General features: G+C 38.2%; 1 protein-coding gene across 2 annotated transcripts in view; it reads right to left on the bottom strand.

The window, feature by feature from the left end:
• Positions 1-20764, bottom strand: part of LOC102997613 (histone-arginine methyltransferase CARM1-like) — a 251240-nt gene that overhangs the window by 136738 nt on the left and 93738 nt on the right. For both annotated transcript variants that reach the window (XM_057547578.1, XM_057547579.1), the window contains exon 2: positions 14000-14125. In XM_057547578.1, the coding sequence (XP_057403561.1) occupies positions 14000-14125 (126 nt within the window). The remainder of the gene's footprint in view (positions 1-13999; positions 14126-20764) is intronic.

Raw genomic sequence — 20764 nt, 5'->3', positions numbered from 1 at the left:
AGATAGGAAAGCAAGAAGTAAAACTGTCTCTAATCAAAGAAGATATAATCATTTATGCAGAAAATCCTAGTAATCTATACAAGAAACCTACAAGAACTAAGTGACTTAGCAAGATTGCAGAATCTTGCTTACATACAAAAAAAAAAAAAAAGTCAACTGTCTTTCCAAAGCAATGGATAATAAATGTACACTAAATTTGGGCTGCTTGATGAGGAACAGGACATTTGCGTGATTTCAAAGTGCCTTCACACAGGTTGCTTATTAGTTACATCTAACAGGGAAAGCATAATAACTTTATAGTGGAGAAACTGAAAAACATCTTGACCTGGTGATCAAAATTTCTATTATCAACAAGGGGTAGATAGATCTCAATGCTCCCTGATGTGAAATCCTGAGAAGGACACAAGAGCAGTTAGGTAGTTTTCTGACTAGGGATGCATAACCTGAATCTTTCCATGAGGAAACATAAGAAAAACTCAAATTGGGGAATATTCTATAAAATAAATGGTCTCTATTCTCCAAATAACACGTCATAAAAGAAAAGGTTGAGGAACTGTTCCAAATTAAGGCAGTCTAAAGAGACAAGACAACTAAATGCAATACACGATCCTGGACCAGATCCAGAACTAGAGAGGGTAAAAAGATGCAAAAACATTATTGGGACAATTTTTGGAAGTGGGTTATGGATGGTAGATTAAATAGAAATATTGAATAGATGTTAAATTCCTGAATTTGGTAATTCTACTGCAGTCACGTAAGAGAATATTCTTATTTGTAGGCTATACCTCGTGAAACACTAAAGAGTAAAGAACTATGACATATGCAAATTACTCTCCAATGGTTCAGGAATATAATATGTGTTTATATATATGTACAGACATATACAGAGATGGATATAATGTGAAAAAATGTTGTAAATTAATGAATCTATTCAAAGGGTATTCAGAAGTTCTCTGTTATGTTTATGTAACTTCTCTGTAAGTTGGAAATTTTTTCAAAACAAAAAAGGATAAAGGAACTTCTCCAAGATTCATAATTCCCAGAATAAGGTTCACCTGTGTCTTTATTTCTTTTTCTCACTTAGTGGAATGTTGATAAAAGTGGGCTTTTCCATGTTTCTATTATTATCCCAATTAATGACATGCGCTTTCTAGATTAAACGTCAACCCATGGAGAGTGCAGGGGCAGATGGGAAGCTGTTGAAAGAACAGAGCCTTACATTTTCTCTTTGTCACTTGAGCAACTTCCTTCATATCTATGAGCCTTAATGTCTTTGTGTGAAAATGGGAATAAGTAATAATAATATACCAACTTCACAGGGATGATGTGAGAATTACAATAAGAAAAAGTATAAATACATAGCTTTAAAAAGTATATTAAAAAGTACATACATAATGTTCAGGCAATGCTGGGCCTCTGCTTCATGCCCTCAGATACTTTCAATCTCCCTTAAAATCCTCACCATGACCTCCAATGTCTCACCTGATCTGGCCTATCGTTCTCTGATCTCACCACTCTGCTTCTCCCATTGCATCTAGTCCCTCTGTTCTTAGTGCCATTCTGCAAGCATTCTCTGCCTCAAGGTCTTTGCAGTTCTGTTCGCCTGTCTCGACCACCCTTAGCCCAGACACACACAAGGCTCCTCCCCTCCTCCACTGCAGCTCTCTACTCAAATGACAGATGTCTTATCAGTGAAGCTTTCCCCCTAAAATTACTGACAAAACAGTAAACACACTTAATTCCTATTCTCTGCCTCTTTCCCTGATTTATTTTTCTTTTCAGGGCTTATCACACACAACCCACTATATATGTCCATTTACTAACTGTGTCCTCTTAAAATGTCAGCTATATGATTGTAAGGACTTTTATTTATTCAGCATTGTATATTTAGCACATAAATAAGTGCTTGGCACATAACACTCAATATTTGTGGAATGAATGAATGAAAAGGAAGTAAATCTTGCACATATCTAGTACATGCATAGTCCATGCTTCACAGAAATTATCTTAAGTCCATTTAATTAAAATGTTTTTTTCTCTGTTGACATCTGTCATTATTAAATATCCCCACTGCTTCTAAATGAATTTAAATGCACTGGATTTCACCGTAGTCTTTGAGATCACTGGCGATTATTTAATATGTAACCAAATCAGGCTTGCAGATCACTGAGTCACAATTCTGAAGAAGGAAAGGAGGGAGAGAAGAAGTATTCCTCACACAGACATCTGAATATTTGCTCATTTCTTTCTTAGTGGTTCCACCTAATTATCAAGACAGGGCAACTCCCCAGTAAAGTTGGATTTTCTTTCTTACCCAAGTTACAGATAATTGGCAGCTGTTCACTCACTTCTAAATATAAAATAGCACCCTCACATTTCAAATGCCACATCCTCTTACTCCAGAAAAGCAGAGCACATCTCAAAAATTCAGCGATCGTGTCTGATGGGCAGTGACACCAATAGACGGTCTTCTGTCAACACCCAGGCTGACAAATGACAATATCCCACTGCCACATGGGACCCTCCGAGTCACAGCCAGCTTGTTCCTCACTTGCCACTACCTTCCTGCAGCTGTGGCTTCCAGCCTGCATCACGACCTGCCCTGACAGATCCAGAATGAGGGGTCAGCTGCTTGGCTTGTTCTGTTTCCAGGGCCAGAAAAATCAGACAGGCAGCCAACTCCCCAGGGACTTTCACTGAGTTTGAAAACTACTATTCAATTAAACCATGGACGACCACCAATTTGCAAACATCTGCATTTGCAATCCTTTTGGTGCTGGGATTCACTTTCAGCAGAGATCAAGAGACACATCAACTCCAGAATAGGAAGATGTCTGAGGCATCCTTGGCAAAATCCTCAAGTCAGAAACTCCTGTTATCAATTATTTTTCCTTCTTACAGAGGAATGAGACTAACAAATTATAGCCAGTGCTCTAAAGCATGGTGAGCCCAGGTCTTGGTGCTCATTCCTAAAGTACAGATTACACACTGAACCAACTAAGAATTCACGATACCAGAATTAGTCCTATCCAAAGGGCTTCTTATTTAGAAACTTTCTTCCTTGCTTTTTTAATTGGTATAAATGGATTAAGAAGTTATCTTAGTATTCTAAATTACTGAACCCAAAGTCTCTGTCTCAAGAAATGTAATGGAAAGGGCTAGTATACTCTCTCTACTTGTCACCTAAGTCAACAGAATGATGACAGGGACATTGGTGTAGGATCAGGGCCCCCAGTACTAAGTGAGCCATGTTGGTTCTGGGCCTTATGACTATCCAAGCTATTTAAGATTATATCCTTCAGGTAGAGGGACAGAAGTAGTGTGGTAGTACATGGCAACTGCTTGGCCATTGGATGCGATAGAGAATAAAATACATTCCAAGTTCTTTACACTTTGTCTATTGAAATCTCAAAATTTCCATTTCACTGCAATTTAAAGATTCAAAGATAAGTTTCAACCAGAAAATGAAGGCAGCCTCAACTTTGAGAGTCCCTAAAACATGAAGTTCCCAGGCCTGCTAAGACTTTTGGTACCAACTCTGAACAGTACCATAAGCTTGAAACATGGATATCATAGAAATGTGAATTCTATCTATAGTTTTCCAGTATGGTTTCCTTGAGCATTAAGTGCTCTAAGTGAGAACACATTAAAAGAAAGGTTTTCCATTCAGTCTTCTTGCTGTGCAATTGCACCTTATTCTTTCACTGGTTTATTTCTTTCTTAAAACTAAATGTGTCATTACAGAAGGATGCACTGTGGTGTTGGAGTAGGTAACTCTAGATTTAAATCCTTAGTCAGTTAATTATCAGTCATATTACCTTAAGAAAGTGACCGATTTTCTCTGAATCTCAGTTTCCTCATCAGTAAGATGACCGATTAAATCCTTCCTCAAGTGGACGGTATATTAGATGAGACAATAGGTTTAACATTTATAGTATAAAAAGTCAAAACAACATTTTGCTCTTAACTTGGTTATGCTGATCACATAGCCCAGAAAAAAATTTCCATTTATTAAAGCCTTGAATTACTGAAATCCATAAACTACCAAAAAATTATAAAACATTCACATGCTGAGATAAGCCACATCCTGATTTTCATTACCAAAGATAGGAATTTCTTCTTTTATTAAAACTGACTCAACCACAACCCAATCAGAACTGCAGACTGTCAAACAATTATACAGCAGTAAAATGAACAACTGCAAGAAATGGATAAATTCCTAGAAATGTACAATCTGCCAAGACTGAATCAGGAAGAAGTAGAAAATATGAACAGACTGATGACCAGTAATGAAATTGAATCAGTAATTTAAAAACTCCCAACAAACAAGAGTCCAGGACCAAACAGCTTCACAGGTATGCTCTACAGAACATTTAAAGAAGACTTAACACTTATCCTTCTCCATTAAACTCAAAAAATTAAAGAGGAATAAATGCTTCTGAACTCATTCTATGAGGCCAGTATCACCATGATACTGAAACCAGACAAAGACACCACAAAACAAGAAAATTATAAGCCAATATCACTGATGAACATAGATGCAAAATCCTTGACAAAATATTAGCAAACCGAATTCAATAATACATTAAAAGGATCACACACTACAGTCAAGTGGAATTTATCCCAGGGATTCAAGGATGGTTCAATATCTGCAATTCAATCAACATGCTACACCACATTAACAAATTGAAAAATAAAAATCATACAGTCATCTCAATAGATACAGGAAAAGCTTTTAACAAAATTCAACTTCCATTTTATGATAAAAACTCTCAACAAAGTGGATACAAAGGGAAAATATCTCAACGTAATAAAGGCCGTATGTGACAAACCCACAGCCAACATCATACTCAGTGGTGAAAAGCTGAAAGCATTTTCTCTAAAATCAGGAACAAGACAAGGATGCCCACTCTCTCCACTTTTATTCAACATAGTATTGGAAATCCTAGCCATCACAATCAGATAAGAAAAAGAAAAGGAGTATGAATTGGAAAAGAAAAGGTAAAACTATCATTGTTCACAGAAGACATGATACTACATAGTGAAAATCCTGAAGATGCCACCAAAAAACTATTACAACTAATGAATGCATTCAGTAAAGTTGCAAGATACAAAATTAATATACAGAAATCTGCTGCATGTCTATACTCTAATAACAAACTATCAGAAAGAGAAATTAAAAGTACAATCCCATTTACAATTGCATTAAATAATAAAATACCTAGGAATAAATCTAACCAAAGAGGTTAAAGACTTGTACTCTCAAAACTATAAGACAATGATGAAAGAAACCGAAGACGACACAAGCAAATGGAAAGATATACCATGCTCATGGCTTGGAAGAATTAATATTGTTAAAATGACCAAAGGCAATCCACAGATTCAGAGTAATCCCTGTCAAAATACCAGTGGCATTTTTCACAGAACTAAAACAAATAATTTTTAAATTTGTATAGAAACATAAAAGACCCTGAATAGCCAAAGCAATCTTGAGAAAGAAGAACAAACTATACTACAGAGTTACAGTGATCAAAGCTACAGTGGCACAAAAACAAACACATAGTCAATGGAATAGAGAGCCCAGAAATGAACCCACGTTTATATGATCAAATATTATATGACAGAGGAGGCAAGAATATACAATGGGGAAAGACAGCCTCTTCCATAAATGGTGTTGGGAAAACTGAACAGCTAAATGCAAAAGGATAAAACCGGACTACTTTCTTACACCATATACAAAAATATATTCAAAATGGATTAAAGGCTTAAATGTAAGATCTGAAACCATAAAAGCCCTAGGAAGAAAACACAAGCAGTACTCTCTTTGACAGCTTAGCAATATATATATATATTTTTTTTTGATGTGTTTCTTTAGGCAAGAGAAACAAGAGCAAAAATAAACAAATGGGACTATATCAAATTAAAAAGCTTTTGCCCAGCAAAGGAGACTATCAACAAAACAAAAGGCAGCCTACTAAATGGGAGAAGATATTTGCAAATGATATATATGATAAGGGGCTAATATCCAAACTATACAAAGACCTCATACAACTTAACATCAAAAAACAAACAAACAACCTGAGTAAAAATGGACAGAGGATCTGAATAGACATTTTTCCAAAAAAGACATACAGATGGCCAACAGACACATGACAAGATGCTCAACATCACTAATCATCAGGGAAATGTAACTCAAAACCACAATGAAATATCATCTCACACGTGTCAGGATAGCTATCATCAAAAAGAAATAAATAACAAGTATTGGCGAGGATGTGGAGAAAAGGGAACCCATGTGCACTGTTGGTGGAAATGTAAATTGTTATAGCCGTTGTGGAAAACAGCGTGGAGTTTCCTCAAAAAATTAAAAATAGAACTGCCATCTGATTCAGCAATTTTACTTCTGTGTATTTACTCCAAGAAAACAAAAACACTAATTCAAAAAGATACATGCACACCAATGTTTATTGCAGCATTAGCTACAGTAGCCAAGAAATGGAAGCAGCTAAGTGTGCACTGATGCATGAAATGGATAAAGAAGATGCAGTATATATATACACTGGAATATTACTCAGCCATAAAAAAAGAAATCTTGCAATTGTGACAACATGGATGGATTTAGAGGGTATTAGCTAATTGAAATAAGTCAGATGGAGAAAGACAAATACCATAATGATCTCACTTATATGTGGAATCTAAAAAACAAATGAAAAGACAAAACAAAATGAAAACAGACTTGCAGATACAGAGAACAAATGAATGGCTGTCAGATGGGAGTAAGGTGGGAGGTGGGGTGAAACAGGGGAAGGGGATTAAGAGATATAACCTCCAGTTATAGAGTCATAGGTGTAGAAAACAAACTTATGGTTACCGGGTGGGGAGAGGAGGGGGGAAGGATAAACTGGGAGTTTGGGATTGACATATACACACTACTACCTATAAAATAGATAACTAATAAGGACCTACACAGGGAACTCTTCTCAATACTCTGTAATGACCTATATGGGAAAAGAATCTAAAGAATAGATATATGAATATGTACAACTGATTCACTTTGCTGTACAGCAGAAACTAACAACATTTTAAATCAACTATACTCCAATAAAAATTTTTTAAAAAGAAAAAGAAAAAGAAAAAAGAAAAATGCCACAGGGATATAATGTACAGCATAAGGAATATAGTCAACAATATTGTAGTAACTTTTTTTTTTTCTGGCCACGCCTCACGGCTTGCAGGATCTTAGTTCCCCGACCAGGGATTGAACCCAGGCCAAGGCAGTGGAAGTGCTGAGTCCTGACCACTGGACTGCCAAGGAATTCCCAACAATGTTGTAGTAACTTTGTATGGTGACAGATGGTTACTAGACTTATCGTGGTAATCATTTCATAATGTATGCAAACGTCAAATCACTGTGTAGTACACCTGAAACTAACATAATATTATATGTCAACTATATTTCAATAAAAATAAACAAATGCACATACTATAAAGTCAAATGGGGAAAAAAAAATTCCCCCATGCTCTTTTACAGTCAAGCTCACCCTAACTCCCAGCCCCAGACAATCATTGATCAACTTTCTGCAACTATAGATTAACTATGCCTGTTCTAGAATTTTATATAAATGGAATTATACGATATGTACTCTAACGTACCTGGTTTATTATCACTCGATTTAAAATTTTCGAGATTGATCCATGTAGTTGAGTTCACCAGTCATTCATTTCTTTTTATTAATAAGTAGCCTTCCATTGTGTAGATATGGCATAGTTTGTCCTTTCACATGCTAATGAACAGCTATCTGGGTTGTTTCCAGATTTGGGCTATGGTAATAAAGCTGCTGTAAAAATTCCTGTACAGGTCTTTTGGCATACATAATGTTTTTCCTTCTCTTGGGTAAATACCTTGGCATGCATTTGTTGGGTCATAGGATAACGCATGTTTAACTTTTTAAGAAAGTCTCGTTTTCCTCTAGGTCTCACCCACAAAGAGAATGGTTGCCAGTAAGTTGTATATATGTAACAGCAACTGCTATGTCATGTTTTAGGATGAGCAGGAGGGGTACCTGCCTGCACCCCTTTGGGACGGGGGTGCAAGGGGGCTACAAATGCTAGAATGAAGGACAGCTTTTCTGTGAAGTAGAAGCACATATATTAGCAGCGAAATTCTTCCCATTTTTTTCAGTCTCTTTACAGGTGTCCTCTGGTTTTTCCCTGGAAGTAAAATGCCTGTCGCACTTTCTTCATGGGGATGAAGGAAGGAGGAGAGAGGCTGTAGAGAGCCTGTTGATAGCATCATTAGGCAGAGAGACATTTAGTTAATCCCATCTGGCTCCCCCGTCCTCACTGCTAGCCTCCATATTACTGTCTGATTGAGTCTGGAGCCCCTGGGGTTCTCTTTTATGGCAGCACCCACTCATAGATTCTGGGCTGCGGCTTCTTCTCTCTGATCACCCATCTTCTAGGAATTTGTTGAACTTGCATTTCCTGATGGTCCTTCCTTCATTCTCTTCACTCTTGCTGTGTTTGTTATTTTACTGAGGTGTCGGGAGAGAGGAGGAAAATGACGGTCTTTGGTCTGTAGCCCTCACCGAGAAATGAATGGATCTGATTCAGTGCACTAATCTTGTACTAAATTTTGCGATTGAAACTTCCCTAGCCAAGCTCATCAATGACCCTACTGTTTAATCCAGCGCACACCTTTACGTCTTTTCCTACTCAATCTCTCTGTAACATCTGGATAACCTTGCTCCTTTCTGAAGTGTGCTGTTGACTTCCACAGTACTACTCTCACTTGGTTTTCTCCTGCCTTTCTGGCTGCTGCTTTCAGTCTCATTTCCACACTTCCTGTTCTCTGCCCATAAATGTCGGTGGTTCCTTAAGGTGTCTCTTTAGGTCTTTGTTTTTTCTCACTCTATATATTCTCCCTAATCTTGTTGCCCAATGTGCTCTTCTAAACCCCATTCTTGCCGTGTTTAAACAGTCCCTTTCCTGAGACGCCTTCCTCGACCCTCAAGGCTGAGGTAGGTGCCCTGACTAATGTCCCCACAGCACTTAAGAGACTCGTTCAGAACTTCTCATATTGCTTGCTCATGAATCTGTTGCCTCCTCCAACCTTAAGATCTCTCAGAGTCCGAGGCTGTGTTTTTCATCCAGAGCAGCTCACCTGGGATATGGATGGTGATCAATACATATTTGCTGGACTGAACTGAGACAACAGATATTTTAAAATGCTTTGTGTTGTATACATGTTATTACTAGGAATAACAGTAAAATTTGCACTTTGAAGAAAAAATTTGCCAGAGAAAGATAAACCTCAAGTTAATCAGAGAAAAACAAATTCTTAATTGTGTGTAACATAAGTTAATGATGTTGTGCAGAAATTAATGATGCAGTGCAGAAATTAATGACGCACATTTTCATGTGAAAATTATATCCTCTTCATTCCTTGGCACCTCTACAGAGCCAAAACCAATATAGATTTCACCCATCAAAAAAGTCTCATACCCATGTCCACAGCAGTATTATTCATGGGGGCCAGAAAGTGGAAGCAACCCAAGTGTCCACTGATGGATGAATGGATAGACAGGGTGTGCTACATGCATAGAATGAAATATTATTCATCCTTAAAAAGGAAAGCAATTCTGACACATGCAATAACATGGATAAAACATGAGGACATTATGCAAAGTGAAATAAGTCAGTCATAAGAGTACAGGTACTATAGAATTTCGTTTCTATAAGGTACCCTAGAGTAGTCAAAGTCATAGAAACAGAAAGTAGAATGGTGGTTGCCAGGGCTGGTGGGGAGGCAGGGAATGGGGAGTTGTTATTTAATGGGTACAGAGTTTCAGTTTTGCAAGATGAAGAGAGTTATGGAGATGGATGGCGAGAGTTGTACGACAATGTGATTGTACTTAATGCCACTGAATTGTACTCTTAAAACGCGTTAAGATGGTACATTTTAAATTATGCATATTTTACCACAATTACAAATAAAATTTAAAAGTTACACACACACAAGGAATTGCAGGCTGTCATAGCTGACCTACAAATATAGCCTTCTCTCTGTATCTGGGAGCCAGTTCTTGTGAAAGCAGGACTTCCTCATATGTATTTTATTATTAAAGATAAAACTCCCCTCAGTACTCCAAAAATGTTTATTAAGTTGTTCTTGTTTGAATTTTAACGTGGAGGTCCTACTAAGATGCTCACACAGACTTATGTATCAGAGCTTGCCTGAGAAATGCACCCTACAAGCTCCTTGGGTTCAGGCCTATCTTTCCTGGCTACTGGGGCGGGTCTAACTGTGCTGAGGTAGTAATTGTGTTCTCACTGAGTCTGCTTCTAAGTTATTTGTTGTTCATTGCTATCTGGATATCTAGCTTTATTTCTGCCTCAAGTCTATTTGAATTATTTCTGTCTATTGGATGTCTAGTCCCCTCTAACAAATGAAAAACTGAGAGGTTGGTATTCATCCTCATTTGGTATTGTCTGTCTACAGTTTTGGAGATATCTTAAATGACTAAAGTACCTACTTATCTATAACTTAGGTCTACATTTTACCAAGACTAGGGGCCTATCTCTATTGAACTGTTAAGAGGGTTGCCTGTGGAACATCCTGTACTACTGATATTATTTTTCTTAGCTATAGAAGAAATTCTAAAATGCCTTGTCCGTAAATGTCTTTCCTGGAAAATATGTGTTTGTGTCTGATTTGATTTGTCCTATGAATGAAGTTTTCTGTACTATCATCCTCTGGAGTTTATAAATGAGAAAATCTCCCTCCTCCTTACAAAGAAAAAGTTCTGGGAAATACTCCTCCATGGGTCTCTCTTTTTTTTTTTTTAAATAAATTTGTAGCATTTTTTTCTGTAATAAATTTGTAGTTTTTTTAAAAAATAAATTTGTAGCATTTCTTTCTTTCTTTCTTTCTTTTAATAAATTTGTCCATGGGTCTCTAGATGGGACTCAAATATGCCTTACTGGGTAGGCCATGAATGCCAGGCCTTCACCATTCTCCACCTGGGCTCTTTCTCAGGGTGGTGTATGCAGCAAGCAACCTTGAGGTATGAAGTAATATCTTCCTCTGGAACAAAGAGCAAGCCTGGTTACCGCTTGCTATTAAATAGAAGTTCCCCAAGCTCAGTGTTCCTCTCCTGTAACGCATCCCACTGCATGTGCAGGCCACCCGTCTTATCCTCCACATCTGTCTGGGGGATTTGGGGCTTAAAGAACTCAGAGAAAATATGCTCACACTTTGGCTACTGCTCTTTTCCTGAGAGTCTAAAATAGTCTTTTATCTCTGCACCAGGAGTCTTATGTCTTCTGTCAGCATTCATGGAAGAGTGGCAACCTAACTTGTTAGTTTACAAATCAGATAAAATCCAATTAATATTGTTAAAATGAAAATTCTCAACAAACTAATCAATCTCAATCACAATCAGACCAAGCACTTTTGTAGAAATTGACAACTTAATTATAAAATGTATATGTAAATGCAAAGGACCAAAAATACCTAGAACAATCTTGATAAAGAAGAACAAACTTAAATGGACTTCAAGTGTTACTTTAAAGGTGACACAGACCATGTGATACTGGCACAAAGATAATCAAGAGAACAGAATAGAGAGCTCCGAAATAGACCAAGTCTACATACAATCATTTGACTTGCAAAAGTCTTTTCAACAAACAGGGCTAGAATAAATGGATATCCATATAGTCTAAAAATAATCTTTGGCTAAATACCTTACACCAAATAAAAAATGATTAAGACTGACTGTATACCTAAAATATAAAATCTGAAGCTATAAAACTTATGAAAGGAAATATAAAAGAAAAGGATAAACTGGCCTTCATCAAAATTTAAAACTTCTTCTCAACATAAGACATCATTAGGGAAATAAATAAGCAAGCTACAGACTAGAAGATAACACCCATTAATTACATATGTGATACATATCTGGTATCCTGGATACACAAAGAACAATTCCATAGATAAACAACCAGTTAGTAACAAGCAAATGATTTTAATTCATAATCATGTGAAAAACTGCTTAACATCATTAGGTATCAGGAAAATGTAAATTAAAACCACAATGAGATACAGTTACACATCCACCAGAATGAGAAAACAACTTAAAAGACTGAACGACCAAATGCTGGCAAAGATGTGGAGCAATCAGAACTCTCATACATTATTGGTGGGAGTGTAAAATGGTACAACTACTTTGGAAAAAATTCTGGCTATTTCTTATAAAACTAAGCATACACTTATTCTATGCCCCAGCAATTTTACTCCGAGATACTGATCCAACAGAAACGAGAAAATATATATGGTAAAAGAATATTCATCATAGCCAAATGCAAATGGTGATCTTCTACAGCTAAAGATATAAAGAAGGAACCACCACAAGATGGTAGGAGGGATGGGAATGTTGTACAGTCAAGCCCCATACCCCCAGATGGGTGACCCATGAACGGGAAGATAATTACATTGCAGAGGTTCTCCCCAAGGAGTGAGTGTCTGAGCCCCACAGTGGGCTCCCCAGCCTGGGGGGTCCCACACCAGGAAGATGAGCCGCTAGAACATTTGGCTTTGAAGACCAGTGGGGCTTACTTTCGGGAGTTCCAAAAAGTTGTGGGAAACAGACTCTGCTCTCAAAGGGTGCACACAAAATCTCACACACTCTGGGACCCAAGGCAGAAGCAGTAATTTGAAAGGAGCCTGGTTTAGACCCACCCACTGATCTTGGAGAGCCTCCCAGAGAGGCAGGAGGCAAATGGAGCTTACCCTGGGGACACAGACACTAGTAGCAGCCATTTGGGGAGCTCACTGTACCACATGGGCACTGGTGCTGGTAAGCGCCCTTTTGGAATCCTCCCTCTAGCTCATTAGTGCTGGGACGTGGCCCTGCCTACCAGCCTTTCAGCCTCAGTACTGGGATGCCTCAGGCCAAGCAACTAGCCAGGTGAACACGGCTCACCCACCATCAGGCCCACGGCCTTAAGACCCCCTGAGCCCACAGCTGCCCCTGTCCATCAGAGAGGCCAGGACCCAGGGCTGGCTCCACACACCAGTGCGCTAGCACCAGCCCTGGGACCCCCAGGGCCCTACAGCCAGAGACACTGGGACCCAGCTCTGTCTACCAGTGAGCCGGCAGGAGGTAGCAGTAGGCCCAGGACCTGGTCTTACCCACCATTGGGCGGATACCAGTCCTGGGTTCCCCTGGGCCCCAGCCCCACCTAGCAGCAGGCAGACACCAGCCCCAGGACCACTGAAGCCCTGCAGCCTGCCCTACCAGGATTTAGCCTGCCCACCAGCAGGCCAGCACTAGCCTCCAGACTCACAGGGCACTGCAGCCAGCACCTGGTTCCCCCCAGCAATGAGCCAGCACTAGCTCTGGGGCCCCCTGGGCCTCAGCCTCACCCACCAGCAGGTCGACACCAACTTTGGGAGCCCCCGGATCCTACAGCCAGCAGCCTCATGACCCAGCCCCACCCACCAGCAGCCAGAAATCTTTCAGAGTGCCTTTGAGTCTTTTCTTAAAATACTTCTAGTTATACTTTAATTTACCTCCCTATTGCTAGACATTTGTTGTCCAGAGTCTAAAAATGCTCAGCAAGTGATTCAAAGACAAAAACAGGATGAAATCATTGATGCTCAAACTGAAAATCACATTTCGGCAAACAACTTCATCTTCAAGGAGAATCAACAACAGTGGTGAAGATCTGGACAATCCTTGGTGTCCTTTCCTGCAGCTTTGGATGAAGGAGAACCAAAGCAGGGTTGGGGGGCGGGGTATTCGAATACAAACGTTCTCACGGTCTAGGGAAGGCCGACTGCCCTCTAGACACCACATCAAGTTAAGCACCAGAACCAGTTCTAAATCATTCTATCAATGGATGGCAACTCACATCAGGAAACATGGTGCTGAAAGTCAACCAACCAGGAGATTTGCCTTTGGAAAAGCCAGGGGCTTGGAATAGACACAAAACTTACCAGCATGAGACTCAAACTTCAGCAAAGCACTGTGGTAGCCCAGAGAAATCAAGACAGACTCCTTCCCCACACAGCAACATTCAGTGTCTCCGTTGAGTGAGCATTTGAAGACACAGACACCATCAGCTATAAAGGGAGGGAAAAAAAGGATTAGGAAAATCCATTTTAAGGACTCTAAAAAGGTTCAGCCATTCCTGCATTTCTGTTTTCAAGGTTCCCCATTTCTATCTCCTTAATATAATGCCTCCTGGGACATATGTGAACATGAGGATGAATGTAACCATGGTCAAAAAAATAATTCTTCGCATATGGCTTAACAAAGGGCTCAAAACGGACTCTTGTCTCTTGTCTTCGTGTCTATCGTTCCATTCCCTATAACATTTTATTCCCCAAATCATTTTGTATCTCTTGACACCATCCCAGGAGAGATCAGGTAATGGTTTTCTGGGTGATTCTTCAGCACCTACTATGTGTCCAAGATATCACAACAAATCTTCACTGTATGTACCATCACTGCCAGTGTTCCTAGGTGAATACTAGGAAAAGAGTTTAGGTCCAATATGCTAATAAGTGGCAGAACTGGAATTCAAACCCAGGTATTTGACGCCAACGCACGTTCTTCCTACCACAATGTGCAAGCAGGATAAAGAGGGAGATTCATTCTGCAAGCAGAACCCGTGGTAAGTGGCTATGGTCTCATTAGATTCATCTATAGATAATTGGGAACTAACTCTCAATTCCTCTCTTTACAGGTTAGACAGGGCTTTCACCTTGGGCAGCTGTAGTATGGTAGAAAGAGCAATGAAACTTGCAGTTTTGCTTTCATCTTTGATGTTTACTAACCCTGGAACTTCAATCACCCAATCATTTTGAGCCACATTTCTTCATTATGTAAAATAAAAATACTGATGCTTATTTCACAGGCTTTTTGTGAAGACCGAATAATAAAGGTGAAATAATTTCTAAAATCCTATTAAAACAATAAAGGACTATTATTATTCCTCTCATTATAAAGTAGATCTTAGTTTCTATTCTTAATGTTTTCCTTTCTCCCTTACAAAATTAAATAGAATAATTGTGTTAACTTAAAAACATAATTATATATATATAAAATTCTACTGTTACACATGAGCATATGCACATTCAAAACAGACACACAGGGTTAAAATGACCAAATATTTGCAAGTATTTTCATCCATTATTTCACTCACAAGTGAGTACCTCCTGATGGAAGCATTCACTAATATTTTTCACAAAACATCTTGGCTGGTTAAATAGTGCAGATGTTTTGAAAACATCTTCCTGGCATAAAACATGATTACAGGTTTAGATATTACAACCCAGTCAGTGTCTCAAAGGCATAAGCGTCTCCTTGCGGGGAGGTAGCCATGAAGTAGATACAGAAGAAGAGTTTGGGGTCTTTTAAACAATATGTTTTTTTTGAAATCAAAAGAAATATTTTCTTCAAGAAAGCAGGATTCCTAGCATTTACCAATTATTTCCTTTATGGTTTAGAAGTAGAATAAGAGAGAAGGAAGAAGGAATGAGGATTCTAGGCTTCTACAGTCCCTTGTACATACATGACTATTATAGTCTGTGAGCTCTTTGTGGGCAGGGGCAATTTTACTTTATTTTTGGAATCAATATCTTTTTTCCTCTGAATCAAAACCTAGCCCACTACCTGGTACTTAATATTTGCTGAATCAGTGAAAGCATTTCTCCACGTATTGACTGCATACCACCACAGAACAGGTAAAAGGCTTTATATTTTACCTGGTTCAATTCTTCATAACCAGATAGGCTCATAAATTTTTGTTTTATTATTGTTTGTTTGTTTTGTTGTAACTTGATTAGAATATAAATTGAATAGCTCCTTTTCCTACTTTTATAAATTGTAAAATGCCTGTCCATGTATCCTCCTTTCTTCATCCTCTTCTAACCCTCTGTTTAAATATGGGTGGAGAATGTCTTTTTAAGTATGCAACAAAATCCAGAAAGTACTGGTAATTACTCAAAAATTTAAAACCTACATATGGCAAAATTTTTTAAATACTTTAAACCAATTTAAAAAGCAATGATAAACTAGGGAAAATATTTTCAACACACTTAACAAAGACTTAATATCCCTAATATATAATCAGCGGTAAAAAATAAGAAGCAATCAACCTACTGAAAATTTAGTAAGAAGGATTAATAGACAACTGGCAACTAGAGAAATGCTGATAACAAAAAAAAGTGAAAAAATAATGAATCTCAGAAATGATCAAAGAAATATATGATAAAACAATGAGATCAAGCTTTTTATGTCTTACTGTTAAGTTTTTAAAAGTATAAAATGACAGTATCAAATGTTGGAGAGGGTGTGAGAAAACAGTGAATGGCAGTTATTCACAATGTAAATTTCTATGCTCCTGGAATACAATCTGCCCATATGCTTCAAAATTTAAAACCTATGTACTCTTTGTTAGATATTCTACTCATAATAACATTTTTTCTACAATGTACTTTATCAAGTGTGAATAAATGTATATTCAAGGACATGCATCTTAGAGCTGTTTATTTAGCTATCAGATGTAAAGAGGCCCAGAGCCCATCTCTTACATGGCTGCTTAAATCAGGCACCTCCAAGTTAAGGCTGCCGAACAGCATGTGTAATATTACTGCGGCAATTTAACGCTGTGTTTGTCTTTGGAGAAAGCTGTTTTGAAAGATATACATCAAAATGCCATCAGTGGTTTCCTCTGAATGGAGAGATGTGGGAACATTTTTATTTTTCCCCTCATAAAGTTCTGCCTTGTTTGAATTTTCTATGTGACTACTTATTTTTATAATTCAAAAAACCAAGAAAGCTATTTTCATCTGGTAAAAAGCAATCAAACAAAAGACACACTACCACTGCTAATGTAGTTAGCATGTTAACTACTAGTATAACTGCCACATTCTCATTCTTGGTGGGTATTACCATTCCTTTCATTTGTTCATTTATTAGATATTAATTGGTACCTCCTTCATTCAATATAATTATTTAGGAATTTCTGCATCCAATATAATCATTATTTTAATTCTCATTTTAAAAATCATTCATGGATGGACTTCCCTGGTGGCGCAGTGAATCCACCTGCCAATGCAAGGGACATGGGTTCGATCCCTGGTCCGGGAAGATCCCACATGCTGCAGGGCAACTAAGCCCGTGCACCACAACTACTGACCCTGCGCTCTAGAGCCCGCAAGCCACAACTACTGAGCCCACGTACTGCAACTACTGAAGCCACGCACCTAGAGCCCATGTTCCTCAACAAGAGAAGCCACCACAATGAGAAGCCCACGCACCACAACGAAGAGTGGCCCCTGCTCACTGCAACTAGAGAAAGCCCGTACGCAGCAACAAAGACCCAACCCAAAAATAAATAAATAAATAAAAATTAAAATTAAAAAAATCATTCACGGAAATGAATGTTTTATCATGTTTTTTATTTGCTAATCTTATATCTTGTGTTGATTTCCTTTCCTGTCCTTTTACCATGTTAGTACAGAAAACAAACATTCTAAATGATTTCTGTCGACTAATATGATCAAGATTAAATTGCAGCTATTCTAGGGGAGAGTGTATTAACCAAGAATTGTGTCTTTTTAAATTTAGAGAATTTATATTAGAGAAATGAAGACATACGATAAAAAATTGTTTGAGGAATACATATAAATCCAAGACCAGGATATACCATTACATTGGTGAAAAGTAAGGATGGTATGGAGATCATTTCCACTGTACACTGAAGTAAGGTACAGGGCATCTATCTTTCTATCAAGTTGTTATTACTTGTAATAATAACAACATTTGCAGAGCACTCTGACTCCCTTTATAAACATCTCATTTCATCTTTTCAGTGATACGGAAGGCTGGCTGCTTCTGTGTATTCACTATCATTCTGCTTTTGAACTTTGCTTTCATTGGTGGCCCTCTTTGCTACTTTTTCGAAGGGCAAGGCCTGATCTCTTGGTAGCAGCAGAGTAACAAGCAGAGTAAGTTCATGTGCACAAAATTTAGCGAACTTTAGCAAAGCCCAGAGCCTTGTTTCCTTCTTGAGGAAAAGCCACTGTTCTACCAGAGGACTCTCAAAGAAAATCCATAATGATAGTGAATCCAGATGCCTTACTCTATCCTCCACCTCAGCCTATCTGACACAACTTCCAAAGGCACACAAAGAAATCCAGGATCCAACCATTTTACGAGTGCATACAAGTAAACATGGAAAGTGCATACAAGTAAACATGGAACGTGGCACCAGAAAAAGTCAAGAGAATTGTCCTTGTCTCTCTTAAACAGTATTTCTCTACTTTTCCACATATATACCTCCCTCTCCTTTCAGCCTATGCAAATGCAAAATCCAATCTCCACAGGAAAGCTACAACACTAGTTGATCAAGAATATTAGGTATCAGGCATGGTCTAGAACAGATATTCTAAAATATATTTTTATACATAAATTCCTGGACCAAAGAGTACTCATGACCTAATAATATGTCATTATGCCAGTTCTTTGCTAAGTAAGCCTTTTAATATTTTGCTGTCAAGAACTAGGAAGCTAGTCTCTCTAAGGAATGTTTCCTAGACACATAACTAAAAAAAGGACTGTACAGGCAGCACCTATAAAGATGGAATAAAGTATATAGACAACTACACAATTATTTTCAACAAATTAAACTACGGAAGATGAGTGTAAAGAAAAAAGGACAGAATTATGGAACTCTAAGAAATCTAATATTAAAATTAGACATCAACGTTGAATAACACAATTTCTTAGGGGATGTGACACAGTAGTAATAAATGATATATTCATAGCTTTTTCCTCTCTTCTACCTGGTAAGGAGAATTTTGTATTTGAAAGATTAGATTCTAGGCTTTTGCTTGCTAGAGTAATGATTGTGAAGAAAAACTGAAAATGGATCGATTGATTCAGGTTGAAAGAGACTAAAAGTTAACAGCAGAAAAGAAATGAAGAGAATGGGAAGATCAGGAGAAGGAAGAAAGGGATCTGGAGGTGGTTCTAGAGTTGAGAACTGGGGTGGCTGCCATATGTGAGAGACAGAGACAGAGAGAGAAAAGGGGCTTTTAAGACATCAGTCTCAGGATAACAATAATGAATACTATCACCACCAACTATGATTACTGAAACAGATGTCTAATTGTTTTGTTGTTTTGGTTTGGCGTTGGTTTGGCTTTGTAAATGTGCACCCCTTCCCCTACGTTTTGTTTTATAATTAATGCTAAGTCTACACTGTCAACTCATACAGCCATTACACAGCAGGACTGTTCCTTTTCAGCCTTCATTTAATAACTACTTAATACTCCACACTAGTCCTATGAGGATGCCTCTCTAATCTTTTTGGTTGTCCAAAGTCATTCTCTAGTGGAACCTTAGGCAGGGCTCGCTGAAACAAATTCTTTAGTAGGTTCCTTAGGAAGGGCCATGGGAATGATATTCTCTGAATTCTTGCATGCTAATCACTGTCTATGTCTTTTATATTTTTGAGAGTCAGTTTTTCTGGATATAAAAACACATTTTCGGGGCTTCCCTGGTGGCGCAGTGGTTGAGAATCTGCCTGCTAATGCAGGGGACACGGGTTCAAGCCCTGGTCTGGGAAGATCCCACATGCCACGGAGCAACTGGGCCCGTGAGCCACAACTACTGAGCCTGCGCGTCTGGAGCCTGTGCCCCGCAACGGGAGGGGGCCGCGATAGTGAAAGGCCCGCGCACCGCGATGAAGAGCGGTCCCCGCACCGCGATGAAGAGTGGCCCCCGCTTGCCGCAACTAGAGAAAGCCCTCGCACGAACCGAAGACCCAACACAGCCAAAAATAAATAAATAAAGTAGCTATAAGAATAAGGCATAAAATTATAAAAAAAAAAAAAAAACACATTTTCTTTCTCTGAAGATCTTTAATGTCACTCCATTTTCTTCTAGCATATAGCATTACTGTCAAAAGTCTAATGATAATCTGATTTCCTTTCTCATAACAGATAATATGCGAATGTTGTCTAGATTCCTAAGGATTTTTTTCTCTTTCTTTATAAGGTCAGTAATTTTTACTAGAAAGTGCTTTATGCTGGGCATTCTAGGCCAATATAATATTTTCAGGTATAAAGTTTATTCTTTCAGTACATGTTTTCAATTATTTCATCAATATTTTCTCAACTGTAATTTTAGTATTTGTTTCTTTGTTCTGATATCTTTTTCAGAGACTCTTATGTGTATGTTGCATCTTCTTTGCTTATGTTTGCAATTTTCTTTTGAATTCTTATGTGTTTTTATATTCCCTCTTACATTTTAAAAAATTTCCATTTTTCTCCTTTATTTGATATAGTTTTTGTCACTTCTATTTAGTCTTCATTTCTAAAATCATTATTTTATTTTTGGAAAGACTGGTTCAAGATGGCGTAGTAGAAGGATGTGTGTTCACTCCCTCTTGCGAGAGCAACGAAATCACAACTAACTGCTAAACAATCATCGACAGGAAGACACTGGAATTCACCAAATAAGATACCCCACATTCAAAGACAAAGGAGAAGCCACAATGAGACAGTAGGAGGGGCGCAATCACAATAAAATCAAATCCCATAACAGCTGGGTGGGTGACTCACAAACTAGAGAACAATTATACCACAGAAGTCCACTCACTGGAGTGAAGGCTCTGAGCCCCACATCAGGTTTCCCAACCTGGGGGTCCAGCAACAGGACGAGGAATTCCCAGAGAATCAGACTTTGAA

The sequence above is a fragment of the Balaenoptera acutorostrata genome, chromosome 6 (genome assembly GCF_949987535.1).
Source record: "Balaenoptera acutorostrata chromosome 6, mBalAcu1.1, whole genome shotgun sequence".
In the NCBI taxonomy this organism is placed as follows: Eukaryota; Metazoa; Chordata; class Mammalia; order Artiodactyla; family Balaenopteridae; genus Balaenoptera; species Balaenoptera acutorostrata.
Note: the sequence above shows the minus strand (reverse complement) of the source record. Positions and strands in the feature narration are given on the sequence as shown.